Source organism: Schistocerca piceifrons, chromosome 7 (assembly GCF_021461385.2).
Source record: "Schistocerca piceifrons isolate TAMUIC-IGC-003096 chromosome 7, iqSchPice1.1, whole genome shotgun sequence".
NCBI lineage: Eukaryota > Metazoa > Arthropoda > Insecta > Orthoptera > Acrididae > Schistocerca > Schistocerca piceifrons.
Genome location: NC_060144.1, coordinates 558,867,615 through 558,893,716, shown reverse-complemented (window position 1 = coordinate 558,893,716; position 26,102 = coordinate 558,867,615). Strand labels below are relative to the sequence as shown.

General features: G+C 38.0%; 1 protein-coding gene across 1 annotated transcript in view; it reads right to left on the bottom strand.

The window, feature by feature from the left end:
• LOC124804970 (transient-receptor-potential-like protein) overlaps positions 1-26,102 on the bottom strand; it is a 205,984-nt gene that overhangs the window by 41,700 nt on the left and 138,182 nt on the right. Inside the window, exons 16-17 of the mRNA XM_047265360.1 lie at positions 25,586-25,799; positions 8,471-8,718 (exon numbers count right to left, since the gene is read on the bottom strand). Of these exons, the coding sequence (XP_047121316.1) occupies positions 8,471-8,718; positions 25,586-25,799 (462 nt within the window). The remainder of the gene's footprint in view (positions 1-8,470; positions 8,719-25,585; positions 25,800-26,102) is intronic.

Here is a 26,102-nt window from a genome sequence, read left to right as displayed (position 1 = left end):
TTAGGAGCTGGGCACAGAGTAATCAGCTTGTAATAAACAGTAAGAAAACCGTTGCTCTAAAATTCCACAATGTTCCTAACAAGGACATGTTTATCCCATCAGTCTCTATCAGTGACGAAGCAGTTGGTAACAGTACTGAAACCAAATTCTTAGGACTTTGGCTGCAGAGTAACATCAGATGGAATAAGCATATTGAATATCTCAATGCAGAACTGAGCAAAACATGTTACCTTCTTCGTTCATTAAAATCATGCTGTAGTGAGAAAACAGTATTGAATGCATATCATGCGTACTTTCATTCTCGTCTTAGATATGGGGTCACCTTCTGGGGAAACTCTAAAACAGCTAATAGCACTTTTAAACTACAAAAAAGGGTCATTAGAATCTTGTTTGGGTGCAAGCCTAGAGATTCTTGTAAACCCCTCTTTAAGGAATCTGGTATTCCTCCATTACCATGTGTATACATCATGGAAACCCTTTTGTTCTTTAAATTAAATGTAATAGGCAAGGACCGGAGTCTGCAAAAAAACTGTGATATACATGAGCACTTTACCAGACAAAACAGAAACTTACATATGACTCAAATCAGCACAACACTGTGCCAAAAAGGTACTTTTCATATGGGAGTTAAGCTTTATAACAAACTTCCTGAAAACATAAAAGCTATCACTGAGGTCAATACATTTGGAAAATCTCTAAAGTCATATTTACAGCATCACTGCTTTTACTCCATTGAAGAATATTTAAATTTATGAAATGCGTTATATAAATACTTACGTGTAAAGTGTATTATTGTAAGCTTAAATATGTATGCCTTGAAATGACTTTCAGCCTGTGTATTTATAACTTGACTTGTCCAATGTCTTATGCATAAGCTGCTATGTAGACAACAGGACCAATAAAATACAATCTACAATCTACAAACAGATATTTGAATGTTGGGCAGAGGCAGTTGAATTTGGTGAAACTAAACTTCTAATTGTTGTTCTTTATAGGTCCCCTAACTCTGACCTCAGAGAATTTCTGCTCAAGCTTGAGAGAGTTCTTCATTCACTTTGTAGGAAGTACCAGAAATTAGTTATATGTGGTGACTTCAATATAAATTTTGTATATGATGGTGCAACGAAAAGGGTGTTGGTAGATCTCCTAAATTCATATGATCTGTTGCAGACTGTGTTTTTTCCAACTAGGGTGCAGGGGAACAGTAGCACAGCCATAGACAATATTTTTATTCATTCTTCATTACTAGATGGGCATTCTGTTAGTGTGAATGGCCTTTCAGACCATGATGCACAAATTTTTACACTAAAAGGCTTTTGTACTCAACCAAATGTCACATGTAATTACAAACTATACAGGAAAGTTACTCCAACAGGAATAGAGAGTAAACTTTGTCAAGAAACAAGAGTGTCAGGATGTTTATAGTGTCAATAACATAGATGATAAATATAATGCTTTCCTTAAAACATTTCTCATGCTCTTTTAGAGTTGCTTTCCATTAGAATTTTCTAAACATGTTACTGGCAGTAATAGGCAACCCAGATGGCTGACTAGTTGGATAAGGACATCATGTAGAACAAAGTGAGAATTATATCAAAATGTTAGAAGTAGTGACAATCAGGCTACAGTAGCCCATTACAAACAGTATTGTAAGGTGCTTGAAAATGTTATTAGGATAGCAAAGAGTGTGACAAGGGGGAGATTGAGTCAATAATTAAATCACTGAAGTCTAAGGACTCTCATGGATATGATGGAGTGCCTAGCAGAAAATTAGAGTACTGTGCTGCACAGGTTAGCCCTCTATTTAGCCAAAATTGTAATTTGTCCTTTAGGAATCGTCAGCTACCTGAACGATTAGAGTACTCAGTAGTAAAGCCACTTTATAAAAAGGGAGAAAGAGATAATGTAGACAATATTAGACATATTTCTATGCCATCAGTGTTTGCTAAAGTTATTGAAAAGGCTGTGTATGTAAGGATAATGGATCATTTTATATAGCATGATTTGCTATCAAAGCTACAGTTTGGCTTTATAAGTCGCTTATCAACTGAAAATGCTATATTCTCTTTTCTCTGTGAGGTACTGGATGGGTTAAACAAAAGGTTTCAAATGCTAGGCATATTTTTTGATTTAAAGAAGGCATTTGATAGTGTTGATCGCAAAATATTGCTCCAGAAGTTGGACCATTGCGGAATATGAGGAGTAGCTCATAATTGGTTCACCTCTTATTTTAGCAACAGATAGCAAAAGGTCATTATTCACAGTGTTGAAAATGGCTGTGATTGTGATGTTGGGTCTGAGTGGGGTACGGTCAAGTGGGGGGGGGGGGGGGGGGGGGTGCCCCAGGGATCAATGTTGGGGCCACGTCTGTTCCTTATTTATATAAATGATATGCCCTCTAGTATTAAGGGTAACTAAAATATTTCTGTAAAGAATGTTGTGCGCAACATTGACTCGGTTTCAAATAGAGCAGTTCATGACCTAAGTCCATGGCTTGTAGAAAATAATCTAACGCCAAATCACAGCAAGACTCAGTTTTTACTTTTTCTAACGCACATTTCAACAAAACCTGACTTTTAATTTCACAGAATGGGCACATGATTACTGAAATTGAACAGTTCAAATTTCTAGGTGTTCAAATAGATAGTAAACTGTCATGGGGAAAGCCCATGTTCAGGATTTTGTTCAAAGACTTAATGCTGGCATTTTTACTATTCAAACGGTGTCTGAAGTGAGTGATCATTCGACATGGAAATTAGTCTACTTTGCTTATTTTCATTTGCTTATGTCATATGGTATTATATTTTGGGGTAACTCTTCCCATTCTAAAAGGATATTTTTGGCTCAGAAATGGGTGGTTCGGACAGTAAGTGGTGTAACTTCACGAACCTCTTGTCGACACCTGTTCACGAGTCTGGGTATTTTGGCATTGGCCGCTCCATATATGTATTCCTTACTGTCATTTCTTGTTAACAATATTAGCTTATTCCCAAGAATAAACAGCTTTCACTCAGTTAATACTTGTCAGAAATCAAACCTGCATTTGGATCGAACTTCCTTAACTCTTGTGCAGAAAGGTGTACAGTATATTGCTGCATCCATTTTTAGTAAGTTACCACTCGAATTCAAAAATCTTAGCAGTAATCTACGTGTTTCCTCATGGGTCACTCCTTCTATTCTGTCGAGGAATTCCTTGAAAAATTAAGCTGACTCTTCTTGTATTGTTGATTGAATTTACTTGAACTTGTGGATTGACTGTTTTCGGGTTCATAAACATTTTATTGTTATCTGTTACTACTTTTATGTTGTAATTTCATGTGCTGACACGTTCCGTGGTCTTAGAGATTTGCTCCTCAGTTTGGTCCTATGGAACGTGACATGTAAATAAAAATAAATAAATAAATAAATAAAATAAAATAGAAAAGAGGGAACTGTCCTCTGACATGTTGGCACCTCATCTGGCAAAAAGACCGACCAGCATGTGACGTACCTGTGTCGGTGTGCGATATTTTACTTGCCTGCATTTTATATTCTGACAATAAGACAGTAATTTTTCTTCATGAGAATTTGTACACTGTGCAATAACAATGAGAGGCACATGAATGTTTCAAGATTTATGTACTGACAGGATTCCTGCTGAAATTGTCGGGTAAGTTACTTTAATGTTTCTCAGAATTTCTGGTTCACTGTGTTTATCTGAATAAGTTTTCCGGTTTTAATTGCGTGTCCATTTGCCTCTTAATGTATATTGTTAAACTAGAATCAGGTTTTTAATTAAGCATTTCTTACAGCCATGTATAGAAAAGCTATGCAATATTTACTTGTTCTCATAGCGGCTGTCAGCCAGTCACATGTACCAGGAAATAACTTTTAGCTCTTTCTTCAGCTGATTCTCATTTTATTTAGTATTTCATGTCATGACTGTATTATAGCTTTATTAAACATGGGGAAATTGTGTGAACGTGCATACAGATATGTGACTCCATTTTAATATGTTTACAAGAAACATCTGCCTCAGCAATCGGTGCCAGACAGTCTTTCAGGTGTCAGTATGTGTGTGTGAGCCATTGTCTCAAGAAGTTTGCTTGCAGGGAAAGATTATTTTCACTAAGCACTTAGTTCATATTCTGCAAGGGCATTGATAACCAACATCATTATCATCACCATAACCCTCTATAATTTCCGCTCTCCTCTCACATTCCCTTCCACTACCAAATTATCTTTTCCTTGATTATCAGGATTTATGCAACCAACCAACTGTTATTTTAGTCAAGTTGTACCATAAATTTCTTTCCACCCCAACTTGATTAAATACCTTCTCATTAGTTATTGATTTCCCATCTAGTCTTCAGCATTCTCCTGTCGTACTACATTTCAAAAGCCCCTATTCTTTGTGGTGTGAACCGTTTATTATCAACATTTCACTTCTGTACAGCACTACACTCCAGATAGAGAGCTTTAGTAAGTACTTCCTGATATTTAAATGTATATTCAAGCTCAATGAATTTCTCTTTTTTGGAAACTTTCTCCTGTAACCAACCTGAATTTTGTATCATCTCTAAATCAGTGATTGTCAAGTTATTTTATTGCACAAACAGCAATCCTCATCTACTACTTTCAGTACCTCATTTCCTAAGTGAATTCTCTCAGCTTCTCCTGATTTAAATCAGCTTTATTCCATTACCCTTATTTTACTTTTGTTGATATTAATCTTATAACCTGTTTTTTACACACTACCCGTTCCAGGGAAATGGATCATTTGAAATTATATATAATGGGAATTAGTGAAGTTCAGTTTCAGGAGGAACAGGACTTCTGGTCACGTGAATACATGGTTATAAATACAAAATTAAATGGGGTAACGCAGGAGTCGGCGTAATAATGAATAAGAAAATAGGAATGTGGGTAAGCTACTATGAACAGCATAGCGAATGCATTATTGTAGCCAAGATAGACATAAGGCCCACACCCACCACAGTAGTACAGATTTATATGCCAGCTAGCTCCAGAGGTGATGAAGAGATTGAAGAAATGTATGACGCAATAAAAGAAATTATTCAGATAGTTGAGGAAGATGAAAATAATAGGGGTGTGGAATTGGGGAAAGGAATGAAAAACAAAACCACTTGATAGAGTTTTGCACAGAGCATAATTTAATCATCGCTAAAACTTGGTTTAAGAATCATATATAGAGGTTGTATACATGGAAGAGACGTGGAGACACTGGTAGGTTTCAGATTGATTATATAATGAATGATATGGCATAGATTTAGGAACCAGACTGTAAACCGTAAGACATTTCCTTGGGCTGATGTGGACTGTGTAGATTGAAACTGAAGAAACTGGAAAAGTGTAGGAAATTAAGGAGATGGGACCTGGATAAGCTGAAAGAACCAGAAGCTGCTGAGAGTTTCAGAGGGAGCATTAAGCAACAGTTGACTAGAACAGGGAAAAGGAATACAGTAGAAGATAAATGGGTAGCTTTAAGAAATGGAATGGTGAAGGCAGCAGAGCGTCAAGTTGTAGAAATCCTTGGACAACGCAAGAGATATTGAATTTAATTAATGAAAGGAGAAAATATAAAAATATAGTAAGTGAAAGGGGATACAAATATTTAAAAAGTAAAATTGACTGGAAGTGCAAAATGGCTAAGCAGGAATGGCTAGAGGACAAGTTCAAGGATTTAGAAGCATATTTCACAAGGGGAAAGGCTACCACTTACAGGAAAACTGAAGAGACCTTTGGAGAAAAGAGAAGCAGCTATGTGAATATCAAGATCTCAGATGGAAAACCAGTCCTAAGCAAAGAAGGGAAAGCTGAAAGGTGGAAGGAGTATATAGAGGGTCTGTACAAAGGAGATTTACTTGATAGCAATATTACAGACAGGGAACTGGATGTAAATGAAGATGAGATGGGAGATATGGTACTGCAAGAAGAATTTGACAGAGCTCTGAGAGTCAAAACAAGGCCCCGGGAGTAGACGATTTTCCATCAGAGCTACTGATCGCCTCGGGAGAGCCAGCCATGACGAAACTCTTCCATCTGGTGTGCAAAATGTGTGAGGCAGGCAAAATACCCCCTGACTTCAAAAATAATGTAATAATTACAATTCTAAAGAAAGCAGTTGCTGATAAGATGTGAAATTACCAAACCATCTGTTTAATAAGTCATGGTTGCAAAACACTAACACGAATTCTTTACAGAAGAATGGAAAAACTCGTAGAAGCTGACCTCGGGGAAGATCAGTATGAATTCCGGAGAAATGAAGGAACACATGAGGCAGTACTGATCCTACAGCTTATCTCAGAAGCTAGATTAAGGAAAGACAAACCCACGTTTATAGCATTTGTAGACTTAGAGAAAGCTTTTTACAGTGTTGACTGAAATACTCTATTTGAAATTCTGAAGGTAGCTGGGGCAAAATATGGGGATTGAAAGGCTATTTACAACCTATATAGAAACCAGACACCAGTTATAAGAGTCAAGGGAAGGGACATGAAAGAAAAAAGCAATGGTTGAGAAGGGAGTGAGACAGGCTTATAGCCCATCCCAGATGCTATTCAATCTGTACAGTGAGCAAGTAGTAAAGGAAACTAAAGAAAAAATTGGAATAGGAATTAAAGTTCAGAAAAAAGAAATAAAAACTTTGGGGCTTGCTAATGAAATGGTAATTTTGTCAGAGACAATAAAGGACTTGGAAGAGCAGTTGAATGGAATAGACATTGTCTTGAAAGGAGGAATAAGATGAACACATTGAAAAAAGCCAAACGAGGATAATGGAATGTAGTCAAATTAAATCAGATGATACTGAGGGGGTTAGAGTAGGAAATGAGACACATAAATTAGTAGATGAGTTTTACTATTTGGACAGCAAAATAATTGATGATGTCTGAAGTAGAGAGGATATAAAATGTCTGCTAGCAATGGGAAGAAATGCATTTCTGTAGAAGAGAAATTTATTAACGCTGAATGTAGATTTAAGTGTTAGGAGATGTTTTCTGAAATTATTTGTCTAGAGTGTAGCCATGTATGGAAGTGAAACATGGTCAGTAAACAATTTAGACAAGAAGAGAATAGAAACTTTTGAAATGTGGTGCTACAGAAGAATATTGAAGATTAGATGGATAGATCACATAACTAATGAGCAGGTACTGAACAGAGTTGCAGATATAAAAAAATTATGGTCCAGATTGACAGAAAGAAGGGATCTGTTGATAGGACACATTCTGAGGCATCACCAGTTCAGCATTAGGGAGAAGTGTGGAGGGTAAAAATCGTAGAGGGAGACAGAGAGATGAATACAGTAAGTAGATTCAGAAACTTGTAGGTTGCCACAGTTTTTCGGAGGTGAAGAGGCTCATACAGGATAGAGCAGCATGGAGAGCTGCATCATACCAGTCTTTGAACTGAAGATCACAACAACAACATCCATTCCAGTCAAATGATCTTTCAAGACCTTGTTGTGCCCATCTTTTGAAAATGTAATCTAGTCAGATACTTTAAATTTTAAAATTTTGAATGAAAATAGTTATTGTGTTTAATGAAGTCTAAACCAGATTCCAGGAATGTTTTAAAGTTTTCAGTTTAACTTATCCCATCAATTGAAGTCTCTTTAGTAGATATGACTTTTCGCAATGAATGTCATATTCAGTATTTCCAGGTTCAGGACCCTACTTCCACCCCAACATCTTTTTAAAAAGTATGTTATAGGTAAAGTAGTTGCCAAAGTTCACCAACGGCTATCTACAGCAACATCAAGGTGTGACAATGCAGAACTTGTTAGGTTCGACACTGTAATTCATTTGTATACTTACACATCAAAGATCTCTCAGAAATATGTTGTTTTTTGCTGTGTCTCATTTCCTAATTGTTTTTTGCTGTGTCTCGTTTTTCTAAAGTGCTGGGAAGTTCTATGCTGGTGTATAAAACGTTATCATCAAAGGTTTATGCCCTTTACAGCTCTGAGGAAAAGTATATTGTTACTTAACATGGAAAAAAAATGTACTTCTGCTTGTGTATAGTGTATTTTCACCTGGAATAAACTGCATTTTTAACTGGGAAATTCGGGAATTTTTTTTCTTGTCTACATATATATCACATAGAAACATCAGATGGGAGAAATGTAAGTTATGTAAATTATTTATTACTGACATGAATTGCAGCTCAATGATAAATTAACAGTAAGGAGTAGAATATGGAAGGAAAATTATTGAGGGGAAGAAACGGAAGTAACAAAAAATAAGGAATGTGGCGGTGTTTAAAAATCAAATGCACTGCAAAGTGTATGCTGACAATTGCATACTACAGTTAACTTCAGTGAAAGTATATTCCTTGCAGTGTACTATTTTTTGTAATGTATCACAGTAATTAAGCAACATTTTGTGCCCGAAATATTCATTTTGGCTAATGGAGAAAGAATAAGTATAGTTGCAAATACCTGATAGCAGATACTACAAAACATTGGTGTTACCTGCTCGTGGTGGTTTCCAGCTTCCAGGCTGGCTGCCAGCTGGAGACCCACCAACTTCTTCTGAAATGTCTTTAAGTAGTTCCATTATTGACTCCCCTGTTGTCTCAGGTAATGGAATGGGTGATGCTGCACGTGAGAGTCCAGGTACAGGACAGCGTGAGACCAACTTCTGAGCCTGTTCCATAGCCTTCTGCAGATTCTGTTGATTTTTGAATGACTCACGATTATTGCATCTGCCGATCTGGGATCTGAAATTGAATCATTTAACTTACGCTAGCAATTTGTCATAATACATCTTTCTAAATAGCCAATTTACTACTGGAGGGAGTCCAAGAGATGAATACATTAAGCATATTCAGAAAGCTGTAGGTTGCAGTAGTTACTCAGAGATGAAGAGGCTTGCACAAGATAGAGAAGCATGGAGAGCTGCATCAAACCAGTCTTTGGGCTGAAGACCACCACAACAACAAATAGCTAGTTTCCTACTTTAATTACATTTTTAATGGACCTACTTGAGATACATCAGCTTGTCCTAATGTACTATAAATTTGTGGTGTATAAACTAACTTATTAATTAAAGATGGTGTAATTATTTAGCAAGATTCTTTCTTTCAGTTGAAATCCAAATATGTGTACATATTCACACATGAGAGGAAGAAAGAGGGGGCATCACAGATGAAATAATGAAGTGTAATGAATTCTATAGAATTCATTACATTCATTATTTCATAGGGAGTTATCAGCAGCTGTAATCATTTTTCTTAATTTTTTGATGCACAACTGCTTAGCCCTAAGGCAAGCCTTTATTTTTATGATCAGTTCCAGTGTATCAGTTTGATGATCATCAGCCGAAAAGAAAACAACATCAAAATATGGAAAACATGTACATAAGTAATAGGTAATGCCATATTATACAATAAATATGTACACAAGGCTTTACATTATCTGTGCTTCATTTGCCCATGCGAGGTTTCAGATACAGCTTATAGCATCCTAAATACACCACGGTAAAATATAAAGAAAACCTTTCATTTATGAAAGACAGAGGAAGAAAATTTTATACAAAGAATGGAGTTTATCCACAAAAAGACTTATGTCCAGTCCAGTCCAGGCCATATCGGAGTTCCATCTATTACAAATAGAGTCTACCAGAATGACAATGTGGCCAATATGATAGCACTCATGATGCGCACACCACTGATTGTATCAACCCACACAGAGGAGAGTGTCAGATTGGTGCTGCTCTGGCTTATATCCCTGCATTGGCATGATCTTGTCAGAGGGCATACCTGAGAATCTGTGCCATCCTAGTAGTGGCATCATAGTGGTTGATAGTAATGTTGTGCCAGCTTCTTGATTTCCATGTTAATGTCTGGTGGTGCCACTACACAAACAATCTGGACTCTTGTATCCACCTGGCATCCATTGTTACACAGTAAAAGTGTGTACTGTGAGCTGACCCATCTCCAGGCCACTTTCGGAGATGTTGCTGCAATCAGCACTGCTGTCACAGACACTTATTCCTCTCCTGCACTGAATATCATGGCAGTAGTCTTCTGCCGGGTGCCTATAAAAGATGCTGCCCAGCCAAAAGAACCAGTTCACATTGGGATTTGCTGTGGGACGATTGTTGACCACATCCTGCTGGTCCCTCAGTGGGAGCTCCCTTTGCCCAAGTGCAGGCGTTTGCCCTGAGCCATGTCCAAGTCTTCATTTTGTGTGTTATCCAAGTTTGCAACACTGGCCACCAATGCCTTCGCTCGCAACATCTCATCTGAATCTCCACACTGGTCAACAATGCATTTGCTCTGAGCTGCATCTGAGTCATCACTCCACGTTTTGTCACTCTGGGGCTTACGCCAGCGGCACCCATTGCCTGTCAGTGGGCAACTCACCATTGCTCCCATATTAACGCCAGCTGCAATTGTAGTTCAACCGTCAGTGCCCATCACTCAGCATCAATCACAACAGCCCTGCTACCTTAATCCACCTCTCTCCTGGACCACCCTCGAGCCCTACCACTTGGCATGGACCACACCAACATCACCCTCATAAGAACTCTACCAGTGAAATGTCAGTGACTATTGATGAAATGGAACCGAGTAGTGCTGATTCAATCCGAATGTCTTGTTGTATTCAATTTACAAGTGTAAATAAAGTTCATTTGTTGTTGCTATCGGGGTATGGGAATTGGCTTGACTCTCTCAGCCATGACACAGAAATATAAATTACATATCTAATTAACCTGAGGTTCTTCTTGATGAACTGTTGTAGTATGTACTTTTGGTTTTGTTTAGGTTTTAGCCTTGCACATTTGCGTTATTATCAATTGTTTATGAAACTGTTCACAGAAAAATGATGCACAGTTACTTTCAGTCTTTGTGTAAGTACTTCTTTGGAAATCATGTAATTTCCTCAGATTTACATATACATTTATCATATATCATATTTTCTTATTTTTTCTGTTTTTTACTTTTTATGCAGACACCTGATTATAGCCAAATTGTAAGACTGAAAAGAATTGTAAAATAAAAGTTTCTTGATAGCTGAGTGATTGTGCATTGTGCACATCAGAGTATTCTAGTCTTTTACTGAGTATTTAAATTAATGAGTATCTTTCTTTGCATTTATTAGGGAAGTCATGCATTACATTTCCTGTTAACTGCAAATAATCTCACTTTTGCCTCCTGTGTAAACATCATTGCCATTGGATCAGTCACTGCTAAGCAGAGACAACATTGAAACTTCCTGGCAGATTAAAACTGTGTGCTTGACCGAGACTCGAACTCGGGACCTTTGCCTTTTGCGGGCAAGTGCTCTACCATCTGAGCTACCGAAGCAAGACACACGCCCGGTCCTCACAGCTTTACATCTGCCAGTATCTCGTCTCCTACCTTCCAAACTTTACAGAAGCTCTCCTGTGAACCTTGCAGAACTAGCACTCCTGAAAGAAAGGATACTGCGGAGACATGGCTTAGCCACAGCCTGGGGGATGTTTCCAGAATGAGATTTTCACTCTGCAGCGGAGTGTGCGCTGATATGAAACTTCTTGGCAGATTAAAACTGTGTGCCCGACCGAGGCTCGAACTCGGGACCTTTGCCTTTCGCAGGCAAATGCTCTACCATCTGCGCTACCGAAGCACGACTCACGCCTGGTCCTCACAGCTTTACTTCTGCCAGTATCTCGTCTCCTACCTTCCAAACTTTACAGAAGCTCTCTTGCGAACCTTGCAGAACTAGCACTCCTGAAAGAAAGGATACTGCGGAGACATGGCTTAGCCACAGCCTGGAGGATGTTTCCAGAATGAGATTTTCACTCTGCAGTGGAGTGTGCGCTGATATGGAACTTCCTGGCAGATTAAAACTGTGTGCCCGACCGAGACTCGAACTTGGGACCTTTGCCTCTTGCGGGCAAGTGCTCTACCATCTGAGCTACTGAAGCACGACTCATGCCCGGTCCTCACAGCTTTACTTCTCAGCTCAGATGGTAGAGCACTTGCCCGCGAAAGGCAAAGGTCTCGAGTTCGAGTCTCGGTCGTGCACACAGTTTTAACCTGCCAGGAAGTTTAATATCAGCGCAAACTCCGCTGCAGAGTGAAAATCTCATTCTAGAGACAACGTTATTGAGATCTATTGGAAACTATTTGTCTGCACACTTCTTACAACCAGTGCTACATGCAGCCTCAACGTTTATGAACTTCTTTTCTCCTAGTACAACCTTCTTCCTATCTGCCAGATTTCTTTTTTCTCTTCCATACATTCCTTCACCTCTTCATAGTTTTTTACTGGCTGTTGCATACCTTTCTGTCCCTCTCTGTTCTCTCTGTTATTATTGCTGCTTCTCTGTCTCTCTCTCTCTCTCTCTCTCTCTCTCTCTCTCTCTCTCTCCCTCTCTCATTTATTTTTGTTATTAATATTTCTTTAAGTTTTAAAGTCATCAATTTTTCAGTTGACTTGATGTGTCCACCATCTTTTCTTATGTTATACTAAAGTTTTCTTCCCTATCTAACTACTACACCCAGTGTCTTAGGTCATATGTTTTTCATCTTCTAATCTTTGCCTGTCTGCTATTTTTTACCCTTTCCCATCTAATACTGCTTTCAGCATAGTGCTCACTCTACCTGGATGCTGTGGCTGGTCCTGCAATAATCTGTTTCTGGTAAGTGCTTTCTCCTTTCCTCATCTATTTGATTGTAATACTTCTGTGTTTTGTACTTTATCTGCCCAAGCAGTTTTTAACATTTGTCAATAGTACCACATTTCAAATGCTTCTCTTTTCTTCTTCTCCAGATTTCTGATGGTTCACTTTTTGTTTCCATACAGTTCTGTGCTCCAAGCATACACTTTCACAAACTGCTTCCTCAGTTCCACATCAGTATCTGAAACTAGTATTTACGAGGGTCACTCCAAAAGAAATGCACACTATTTTTGTAAAAATACAGTTTTCATTCTGCATGTGTGAAAGTTTTACAGTGTGTAGATACATCCTTCCCACTTGTTTTCAAACTTAGTTGAACCTGTTCCTGTGACTGGCGCTGTCACAGCATGTCTTTAAGATGGCTGCTACACTTGACGTTCATCAGAAGCAACTTGCTGTCATAGAATTCCTGTGCTGTGAAAACGAGACAGTGGGAAACATCCACAAGAGGTTGAACAAGGTGTGTGGAGATGCTGCTGTTGATCACAGTGCAGTTAGTCAGTGGGCAAGCAGGTTATGTGATGAAAGTGGGCACGGCAATATTGAGGAATGTCCTCATAGCGGCAGGCCTCATACTGCACACGCTTCAGACAATGTGCGGAGAGTTAACGAATTGGTGACTGCTGACAGATGCATCACAGTGAACAAATTGTCACACTATGTTGCGGAAGGAAGTGTTTGCAGAATACTGAAAATGTTGGTGTTAAAAAAGGTTTGTGCAAGGTGGGTTCCCAGGATGTTGACAGTGGCTCCCAAAGAAACAAGAAAAACGGTATGCAGCAAACTTTTGGAACAGTAAGAGAATGGTGGAGATGAATTTCTTGGACAGGTGATGAAACATAGCTTCATCATTTTTCACCACAGACAAAGAGGCAATCAATGGAGTGGCATCATGCAAATTCACCCAAGAAAAAAAATTGAAAACCACACCTTCTGCTGGAAAAGTTATGGCTATGGTGTTTTTCGATTCTGAAGGACTCTTGCTTGTGGACATCATGCCATGCATATGTGATGACACTGAAGAAACTTCAAGCTCGACTGAGTCGTGTTCGACCACATCCGTAAAAGCAGGATGTTTTGCTGTTGCGCGACAATGCACGGCCACATGTCAGTCAAAAAACAATGGACGCGATCACAAAACTCGGATGGACAACACTGAAACACCTGCCTTACAGTCCTGACCTCACTCCATGTGACTATCATCTCCTTCTGATATCTTATTTTCTTTGATCATTCTTCATAATCTTGCTTCCTAGAAAGGACATACACCCATTGCCTTCTGCATCTGCATGCCATTGATCATTGGTGATTCTTCTGCCTTAAGGGCAAAATGGTGCCCTTTTGCTGCCATTTTTATTCAAAATGTAAACAACACATGCGATCAATCCCAGTACCCAGGAAATTATGATTAGTAAGCAAAGATGCTACTCATAACTATTACATTAGATGCTATTTTGTGGCTTCCTATTGGCCCGTTTCATTTCATATTGTTATTATTCTCCCTCCTCCCCATGAACCATAGACCTTGCCGTTGGTGGGGAGGCTTGCATGCCTCAGCGACACAGATAGCCGACGTACAGACGTACCTTAGGTGCAACCACAATGGAGGGGTATCTGTTGAGAGGCCAGACAAACGTATGGTTCCTGAAGAGGGGCAGCAGCCTTTTCGGTAGTTGCAGGGGCAACAGTCTGGATGATTGACTGATCTGGCCTTGTAACATTAACCAAAACGGCCTTGCTGTGCTGGTACTGCGAACGGCTGAAAGCAAGGGGAAACTACGGCCGTAATTTTTCCCGAGGGCATGCAGCTTTACTGTATGGATAAATGATGATGGCGTCCTCTTGGGTAAAATATTCCGGAGGTAAAATAGTCCCCCATTCGGATCTCCGGGCGTGGACTACTCAGGAGGACGTCGTTATCAGGAGAAAGAAAACTGGCATTAAACGGATCGGAGCATGGAATGTCAGATCCCTTAATCGGACAGGTAGATTAGAAAATTTAAAAAGGGAAATGGATAGGTTAAAGTTAGATATAGTGGGAATTAGTGAAGTTTGGTGGCAGGAGGAACAAGACTTTTGGTCAGGTGAATACAGGGTTATAAATACAAAATCAAATAGGGGTAATACAGGAGTGGGTTTAATAATGAATAAAAAAATAGGAGTTCGGGTAAGCTACTACAAACAACATAGTCAACACATTATTGTGGCCAAGATAGACACGTGGCCCATGCCTACAACAGTAGTACAAGTCTATATGCCAACTAGCTCTGCAGATGACGAAGAAATTGAAGAAATGTATGATAAGATAAAAGAAATTATTCAGATAGTGAAGGGAGATGAAAATTTAATAGTCATGGGTGACTGGAATTCGATAGTAGGAGAAGGAAGAGAAGGAAACATAGTAGGTGAATATGGATTGGGGGTAAGAAATGAGAGAGGAAGCTGCCTGGTAGAATTTTGCACAGAGCACAACTTAATCATAGCTAACACTTGGTTCAAGAATCATAAAAGGAGGTTGTATACATGGAAGAAGCCTGGAGATACTGGAAGGTGTCAGATAGATTATATAATGGTAAGACAGAGATTTAGGAACCAGGTTTTAAATTGTAGGACATTTCCAGGGGCAGATGTGGACTCTGACCACAATCTATTGGTTATGAACTGTAGATCAAAACTGAAGAAACTGCAAAAAGGTGGTAATTTGAGGAGATGGGACCCGGATAAACTGACTAAACCAGAGGTTGTAGAGAGTTTCAGGAAGAGCATAAAGGAACAATTGACAAGAATGGGGGAAAGAAATACATTAGAAGAAGAATGGATAGCTTTGAGGGATGAAGTGGTGAAGGCAGCAGAGGATCAAGTAGGTAAAAAGACGAGGGCTAGTAGAAATCCTTGGGTGACAGAAGAAATACTGAATTTATAAAGATGAAAGAAGAAAATATAAAAATGCAGTAAATGAAGCAAGCAAAAAGGAATACAAACGTCTCAAAAATGAGATCGACAGGAAGTGCAAAATGGCTAAGCAGGCATGGCTAGAGGACAAATGTAAGGATGTAGAGGCTTACCTCACTAGGGGTAAGATAGATACTGCCTATAGGAGAATTAAAGAGACCTTTGGAGGAAAGAGAACCACTTGTATGAATATCAATGGCTCAGATGGAAACCCAGTTCTAAGCAAAGAAGGGAAAGCAGAAAGGTGGAAGGAGTATATAGAGGGACTATACAAGGGCGATGTTCTTGAGGACAATATTATGGAAATGGAAGGGGATGTAGATGAAGATGAAATGGGAGATATGATACTGCGTGAAGAATTTGATAGAGCTCTGAAAGACCTAAGTCGAAACAAGGCCCCGGGAGTAGACAACATTCCATTAGAACTACTGACAGCCTTGGGAGAGCCAGTCCTGACAAAACTCTACCATTTGGTGAGCAAAATGTATGAGACAGGCGAAATACCCTCAGACTTCAAGAAGAATATAATTATTCCAATCCCAAAGAAAGCAGGCGTTGACAGATGTGAAAATTACTGAACTATGAGTTTAATAAGTCACGGTTGCAAAATACTAACGCGAATCCTGTACAGACGAATGGAAAAACTGGTAGAAGCGGACCTTGGGGAAGATCAGTTTGGATTCCGTAGAAATATGGGAACACGTGAGGCAATACTGACCCTACGACTTATCTTAGAAGCTAGATTAAGAAAAGGCAAACCTATGTTTCTAGCATTTGTAGACTTAGAGAAAGCTTTTGACAATGTTGACTGGAATAATCTCTTTCAAATTCTGAATGTGGCAGGGGTAAAATACAGGGAGCGAAAAGCTATTTACAATTTGTACAGAAACCAGATGGCAGTTATAAGAGTCGAGGGACATGAAAGGGAACCAGTGGTTGGGAAGGGAGTGGGACAGGGTTGTAGCCTCTCCCCGATGTTATTCAATCTGTATATTGAACAAGCAGTAAAGGAAACAAAAGAAAAATTTGGAGTAGGTATTAAAATCCATGGAGAAGAAATAAAAACTTTAAGGTTTGCTGATGACATTGTAATTCTGTCAGAGACAGCAAAGGACTTGGAAGAGCAGTTGAATGGAACGGACAGTGTCTTGAAGGGAGGATATAAGATGAACATCAACAAAAGCTAAATGAGGATAATGGAATGTAACCGAATTAAGTCGGGTGATGCTGAGGGAATTAGATTAGGAAATGAGACACTTAAAGTAGTAAAGGAGTTTTGCTATTTGGGGAGCAAAGTAACTGATGATGGTCGAAGTAGAGAGGATATAAAATGTAGACTGGCAATGGCAAGGAAAGCGTTTCTGAAGAAGAGAAATTTGTTAACATCGAGTATAGATTTAAATGTCAGGAAGTCGTTTCTGAAAGTATTTGTATGGAGTGTAGCCGTGTATGGAAGTGAAACATGGACGATAAATAGTTTGGACAAGAAGAGAATAGAAACCTTTGAAATGTGGTGCTACAGAAGAATGCTGAAGATTAGATGGGTAGATCATGTAACTAATGAGGAAGTATTGAGTAGGATTGGGGAGAAGAGTAGTTTGTGGCACAACTTGACAAGAAGAAGAGATCGGTTGGTAGGACATGTTCTGAGGCATCAAGGGATCACCAATTTAGTATTAGAGGGCAGCGTGGAGGGTAAAAATCGTAGAGGGAGACCAAGTGATGAATACACTAAACAGATTCAGAAGGATGTAGGCTGCGGTACGTATTGGGAGATGAAGAAGCTTGCACAGGATAGAGTAGCATGGAGAGCTGCATCAAACTAGTCTCAGGACTGAAGACCACAACAACAACAAACAATTATTCTCCCTATTAATGTTCTTTTGGATATGTAGCTGTTTGGGAATTATTATTTCCCTTTAGTTCTCCTCTTGTTCTCTACATTTAACCTCCTGTCTTTCTTATTTATGTTAATTGCATTCCAAACACATTAATATTACACTGTTGATGTTGACGATAAATTAAACTTTAACCATCTTTTCTGCTAATATTTTTCCTTTTTACTTGCATTTTTTACATTCATTGTACTTTCATATTTTTGTGAGCCATTGGTACCAATGCTCTAGAATATCATCTCAAGCAGCAGTTAAGCTCTGCAATTATAGGAAGATGATACATGTTTGCTGTGCTACTAATCTTGTGTAATATACTAATGATTCTGGAACCTCAACTGTCCCGATGTCTGTTCATCAAAACAGCAGACAGCTATGCTGTGCTCGATATTTTTGGTTGAAAAATTAAATTGAAGATGTGACAAAAGTAAATGTCCAAAGGTGAGAGAGTTATTAGTAATAAAAGTTGGGAGTAGAACTGAATTTAATACATGGTGTGTCCCAGTTCCTTTAGGGCTGCCTGTGAGAAATTCCAAATTGCAACACTATCTTAGTGCGAATTGCGGCATTGATCCTTGAAGTTTCAACAGATGCCATGTACTAGATCAAAGAGTTAGCATCACTGCAGCAGGCACCCTGGCCATGAATGTCTGACACTCATTGGAAAATGGTGGTAGAGCACTATCAATTTTTGGGCTAAATTTTGTGTTAGTAGGTGATTGACCCAAATACTTAGAGGTAGGTTCATGAACACTCCTCCACAACAATGTGTGAGCCCACAAAGTGAAGATGTGGGTGACTTTTTGGCCAGCAAACTGATCACAGACTGTAATTGGCCTCCTCAACTTCTGGTTGTTCCCAACATTGACACAATTAAGGACATGCAAGAAAATTGTGCTACAGTACTAAATGCAGCTTGACAAAAGGACTGCAGTGACTGTGTTTCAAAACACTTTTAAAGTGATTTCAGCTGTTAATTGCTTCATGGGAAGACTATTGTGAATAAATACAGTGCTTTTGTGAATATAATACATGACTTTTTATTTTTTATAGCTACAGTCCTAACAACACTGGGACATAATGTGTATAATGTGTAAGATTGTCCTGCACTGCTCTTCCTCCACTTCAAAATCTACTCATTGTTATCACCATAATACTGTATTTACCCAATTATAAGATGGGGTTCATTGTATTTGCAAACTGATCTATTGCTGCTGAGGTCAATATTTTTATTGTTGTGTAATAGATTAATACAGGGGTCATCTCACATTTACATGTAAAACATCAGTAGTTGAAGTCACTGGTGATTTGCAGATTTAATTTGAAGAATTTAGAAGGGTTGGGTGGGATTGGGAGGAGGGACAACTTGATTGAGCACTAAGGTGAATGTGGGGAGGGGAGTGGATAGTGAGCAGCAAATTTCATTGTGTTTACCAACCATGGGAATTCAGACTGCGTACCTTTGCTTTTTGTGGAAATGTACCATGCTTAAATTGCATTTTGCCTGAATCCATTATTAGTCGGACGTGAATTACCTTTAAAATTGGGCAGATACTCAAAGTTGCACAAACAGTCAGCAGTAGCGTAAATAAAACAGTGAAGCAAGCACTCTAGACAGTATATTAACAAATATGGCTTTAGAAAATAGAGTAATAACACATCCAAAACTTAAAAAAAGTAACAAAAGCAAATATTCATCACAATGATGTATTAAATTATACATTATTTGAAAGAATGTAATGTATGCATGAGCATAGGTCACTCACTACTCACAAAATATAATTCTGAGAAATAGAAAGACACAAAGAAATGATCAAAATTTCCATAGTTTTGGACAAAGTCATTCACAGCAGCCAGTGAACACACACAGCACTCTTACATACGTATCTGCATTTGTCTCTTGTTACTGGAGTCTGACTGAGCAAGTAGGTAACCAAGATCTGGCAACAGTGCCTATGTGTCTTGACATAGACTGTTGCAGCTCCAGGAATAGTTTCGAAGAAAATGTCAGTACTATTTGTGGCTTTCTTCTTATTTTAAACTATGTTTGGTTTCTGTCCCCAGGACATTATCAAGTGGTATATGCCAAGTGTGCTGAAGGAACATAGTCGTTGTAGATTAAATTAAAAACAAAAGTGCAAATTAAGTTGGCATCTTCTCTAATAGATAATAATAATAATAATAATAATAATAATAATAATGGACCAGGAAAGCCAGAAGGTGTCATTTATGGTCTGTCAGTATAATTATCCTAACATTTGTGTGAAATGATTTGCGAAAACCATGGCAACCTAGAGTCAGGAGGTCTAGATTAGGTAAACAAGAATCCATGCTTTTTACTGACCATGCAACGAGGGCTTTTAACAGCCATTACTTACTTACTTCATGCGTATGTTAGTGTTGTTTTTGATGATAGTCTCAGACATGTTTTTCTGTCATAATTTTCATCTCTTGCTGTAGGAGACATCTTCAGATACTATGGGTCTAGGAGACAACATTGTATAATGTTCAATATCAACATCTATGTCCGTCTTCTGGAACTGCAATCACTGTGAAATGTGTGGCACAGGATACCTCGCATTGCACTGTGCATTATGGTTTCTTTGTAGCCATTTCAGTATGAAGACAAAAATTGCTTAAAATTCTCTTATGGTCCCTAACAGGATGTGGTATATTCCTATATTTCTCACTTATATCAGCTATTGAAACTTCATAAGTTAGCTTTCACAGCGTATATGAAGTCTATCTTTGCATAGTAATTAAAGTATTTCAGCAGTTTTGTGACATTCCATGTGAACCAAACAAATTTGTGTCCATACCTGCTGCCCTTCTTTGCATACATTCTGTATTATCTGTTGTGTTTGGTATGGGTTACACACTAGGATGGATTGCATTTCCTTTGTAAACTTTGTGCATTTTCCCAGTTTCCTATCAGTGGACTGGTGTCCGCCAGTGGCTTCACTCACTATTGAACTTATGCAAACATTCTATTGCATATCCCCACAAATTGCTTCACCAGTTATTTGTGTGAGTTGACTGACTCCATTTGTGACTCACTGTATTGTATTCATAAGCTACTGCATTTGTGAGTTTTGTGAAGTGCTGATATTTGCACCACTTTGAAATTTTTGTGAAGTTCTGGCTGAATATTTGTGTCACATTTTAGATAGTACTTCATTATAGATAACTGTATCATAAGAGAAAAGTTTGTGGTTACTATGAATAGTGGCTGACATTTCATTAATGTACTACATGAATGACAAGGGAACAAAAATGATTACTTGGAGCATGCCCGAAGTTATTTGTATACCTGCCAGTGACTCTTCATCCATGATTTTTTTTGTAAATTGTTATTTAATAGTCTTGTAATGTTCATAATCACACTCTAGGAATACACTACAACAAACTACATATTGTTGTCACAGGGATCATGAGGATAAGATAAGAATAATTACAGTGCTCACAGAGACGTTCAGAAAATCATTCTTCCTGCACTTCATATGTGAATGGAACTGGAAGAAACCCTAATAACTCTTACAAATGGACATACCCAGTGCCATGCACTTCACAGTGGCTCGCTGAGTATGGATGCAGATATAGATGTGGATAGTCTAAATCATTTGATTCCAATACAGGAGGCACATCAAAAAATTTGCAAAAAACTTCACCGTATACACAGAGCAACTGATTCTAAAAAACAATATCTTAATTATGATATAGTTTTTTTTTTTTAAATGTACCAAGGTACCCCTTGCTCAAATCATAATTTCATCCTTCATGAAATCTACTGAATAGTAGTTTTGTCTCCTACATAATCTGTTGCAACCTTATTTTTATAGTATCTAGCTTCATATTACATATGTTTTTGCCTGTTGATTTATTATAAGTTATCATCATCATATATTGTGAGGTCTGTGCATATAATTTCAATTGGCTTGTGGGAAGCAAAAAATTCTCTTTGTTTATTGTGTTGAAAATCTGACAAAAATCATTCACCCAAATAATTTTTGTCTGCCATGTCCTCCCAATCGAGAAATTTTCAATCTAGTAACAAATTATACCCCATATAATAGTACTTTTGATAAAAAGTATTGGTGTGTTACTGAGGCAAATGCTTTTTGGAAGTAAGAAATACTGCATCCATGTGGTTGCTTTGATCCATGGATTTCACATGATCAGTATTTACTGAGTCCATGCTGGTTGGTGTGGAGGAGGTGACTGTGTTTAAGATACCTCATTATGTTTCTACAATAGTTGAATGTCAGTAATATTGGACAGTAGATTTTGTTGACCCATTATGCTACCCTTACGGACAAGTGTGATCTGTGCTTTCTCCCAACCACTGACCAGTTTCTTGTTTGAGAACTCTATGGAATATTATCATTGTTATTACTATTTCTGTATGAAAATTTATGGTTCAGAAATGGGCAGCCCAGTTGCAAATCCTAATTGACTCTTGACATATTTCATTACTTCCTAGGGCGTTGTTCAGCTAAGCAATTTCTGCCCTTTTACAGCGTCTCTGACACTAATACAGACAAGTATCATTCAGTTTTGCAATGATTCAGTAATGGCACTTCGACAGTACTTCTGGGTCATCGTCCATAACGCGACATTGGAAAACAGAGTTCAGCACTTCTGCACTTTGGTGCCCTCAGTTTCAGTTCTTGTGTCACACATGAGTATCTGGGCACTAATTTGCTACCACTAACAGCCTTACAATATTAGAATTTGTACAGTTTTTGTGAGAGGTGCTGGTTCTGCTATAATGGTGTTAAAGACTTCATGCATTGACCTTTTGATAGCCAAATATCTTGTATTTAACATCTCTGTACACACACACACACACACACACACACACACACACACACACACACACACACGCACGCACACACCACATGTAAAGCTTTCTATGTTTTAGTTGCATATTTTACTTTGGTAATCATTGTTGTTACAACTGCCTCATGGTCACTTGTAGCAGTTTTAATGTAGACATCGTCAAAGATGTCAGGCTGGTTAGTTCAGATTAGATTTATAGTGTTACTGCCAGGGAGAGAGCTTTGAAATTACCTGTTCAGATAGTGCATTTAGTGTTCTTTTGCAGTATGGCTTGTCATTCACACCAGTTGTAGAATTGTGGTTATTCCAATTAATTACTGGATTTTAAAAATTTCATCCAGTGTTGATAGTATGATTGGAAGAGATAAGTATTAATGAACTGGGATCCTAAAGCTTGTAAATTTATTGGTTACATTTGAAAGTCAGTCTGGTGATCACATTGTGGGTATTGAGTTTCTTGTCTAGTGCTATGAATACTCCACATCCATTTCCAATTAGCCTATTCTATTGATAAACTGTTACTTTTACTTCAAAAATCTAACTGTTGTCTATTACAGGTTTTGGTGATCTTTCTGTATCTGGTATTACGTGAGCTCAATTGTTAATTAGTATTGGTTCAAACTATGGGACTTTGTACTGAATACTTAAGCATTTAATCACTAGTGGTGCACCATTTCATCTCCGGAAGCCTTTGTTTTACGGATTATATAAATACATTGGTGTTTGGTACAGCTATTAATATTTGGACTGGATGGAGAGTCACATAATCTAAAAATGCTGTGTGTGTACCTAACACTCTGTTATCGACCTGGGAAACAGCCTTGAAAGGTCTACATTATTTCCTGTAATGAGCTATTGTTAATGGCCCATGATTGTCTGTAAGCTTTGATTCAATTCCTTCTGACCTTCAAATGAGATTCTGATGTCTTGTGCTGCCCACATGGGCTGCCTGTCACTACTGGAATTGTGTTTTATGTGTGTTAGTGCTTTCATAAAATGTGATTCATGCATTGTATTAACATCTGTGCTGTTTGTATTGTAATCCAGCTACCATTAATAGTCCGTGTTTTCAATAAATGATCCTTCTGCAAGGGGTTAGTGATTAAAATTATTACACATCCATGTACACCACATTCCTATCTTTATAGCTCCCTGCATTGTTATTAATGTCTGATGATACAACAGACCAGAGGTAACAGCTTCCGAATTAATTCTGTCAACTGCAGGGATGTAAATGAATATGTGAGTTTGTGAGTTGTTTGCTTCCCTGTATCTTATTAAATGAAACACAACTGAAAGTAAATTAAATGATTAAAATAGATGTCTCTCTTGTTTCTTTTCTGTCGAATTCATTGTAAAGTCGCCACAGAGTAAAGTGCGAGGATTTTTAGTAGTAATTGACATAGCTTCAGATGTGCTTGGGAAGCTCATAAAGTTAGAATGAGAGCTCTGTAAATCAGTTTCATTTTAAGATTTGTTTCCAATAAATTCAAACATCTTTTCACAGCGCCTACCACTCACTCACAACAAAATTTTGAAACATCCATCTCTCTGAAGGGAATGCTGTATCCGGCATACATGGTTAACTTCTCACGTCCACAAAGAATATCAGGAGAGTAAGTCCTGCGATCACTTAAATTAGAAGATGTTATTCTGAGAAACACGATATAGTAGATTTAGTACCTACTTCTAGTTCATTGACTTCATCCTGTAGAACACTAAGGTTTTAATAAAATAAAAAAATAAATGCAGTGTTAAACTGTTTGTTTTCCCTGTCACAGCAGAAAGAATTTTCTTTAATTACAGATATCTCCAGCAAGCAGAAATACCTGTTAACCCAATTCACCTTCTTCTCCTTCCACAGTGGAAACTTGACGACATGTGACTTATTCCATGCATTACAACCTGAGGAATAAGTTCAACCAGCCTCTCCTTCCAACTCATATGACATCATGTAATTTGGCAAAAGAGAACTAACAAATGAACACAAATCAGTTACTTTGTCAATAACATTTGTAACATTTGTCAGTTAATTCACCACATGTTCCATGGCTGGTTGTGCAGTCTAAATGAAAAGATTGCCAGACTCTCAGCTAATGAAGTCCAATTAGCAAAAATAAATATGCCATCACAACCTAAATCAAAACAGGGCTCCTGGAGTGGATGTCATTCCTTCAGAATTATTGTGATCTGTGGGAGAGCAAGCCTTGACAGAACTATTCCATCTGCTATATGAAACAGGTGAAATACCCTCAGGTTTTTAGAGGAATGTAATAATTCCAACTCCAAAGAAGGCAGGTGCTGACAGATGAGAATTTTGTCAGTCTATAAGCTTACTAAATTACAGTTGTAAAGTACTGACTCAAATAATTTACAGAAGAATTGAAAAACTACTAAAAGCCTATTTCAGGGAAGGTAAGTTTTGGTTTTGGAGAAATGTAGAAACATGCAAGGCAGTACTGACCATACGACTTATCTTAGAAGATAAACCTGAATAAAGGCAAAATTACATTTACAGATTTAGAGAACTCTTGTGAAAGTGTCTGAGATGAATTCTTCGAAATTCTGAAGATAGGGGGGATAAAATACCAAAGAGTTGTTCATAACATGTACAGAAACCAGATTGCAGTTATAGGAGGTGAAGGACACAAAAGAGAAGCAGTAGTTGCAGATGTAGTGAGACATGGCTGTAGCCTCTTCGTGATGTTATTTAATCTGTACATTGAGTAAGCAATAAAGGAAACCAAAGAGAAATGTAGAAGGGATTATATTTCCAGAGGAAGAAATAACTTTAAGGTTTGCTGATGACGTTGTAATTTTGTCAGAAATAGCAAAAGATTTGGAAGATCAGCTGAATGGAACTGATAGTGTCTTGAAAAAGGTTCTAAGATGAACACGAACAGAAGTAAAAGAAAGACACTAGAATGTAGCTGAATCAGTTGAAGTTAATACAGTTGTATTAGGAAATATGACTCCAAAAGCAATCAGTGAGTTTTTCTATACAAGTAGCAAAATAATTAATGATAACCAAAGTAAAGAAGATACAAAATGTATGCTGGTCATCTTCTTTGTCATATATTGTTATTACTGCCTAAGTACTTCAGATATTGTCACAATCACGTCTGTTATTTTTGAGTTCACCGAAGTAGCTACTGTTTGCTAGAAATCTTAATTTTATGGAATATAGTGCTATGTAAGAATGACAAAATATTTTGACTGATTTCACATACTTACGATTGGCACACTCCTTGAACAACCTGTCCCCATTTATGGGAAGATGAATTGAGTACAGCTAATTTTGCAATACGTCGGAATCTTGCCAAAGAGTCTTCAGTCTCAGGTGGTGGTTCCATCAACTGATCTATTTCCTCCTCAGCTGCTACTGGTGCTACATGGAAATCTTTCATCAGACGCCTTTCCCACATGCGCATCTTTTTCCCAAGAATTGCTGCAAACAGAAATTAAATAATATGGAAAATTATGATAGTTGCTTGCTCCTTCAGACTGTTTGTACTGACATGTCATCTGAAATTAAAGACATTAAATTTGAAAGTTTCATTTAAATGACTTAATTTGTTTATCCAAAATATAGAAAATTACGGGAAATTTTTATTGGTGTGAATTTTTAAACTTTGATTCCGATAGTGCTGTGAACACGTGCACCACCAAAGTAAACTATTAACCCACGAATGAGAAACAGACTGCAGGGTTAGATGAATAGGTCTGTAGCCCACATAAAGTAGCCTGTAAC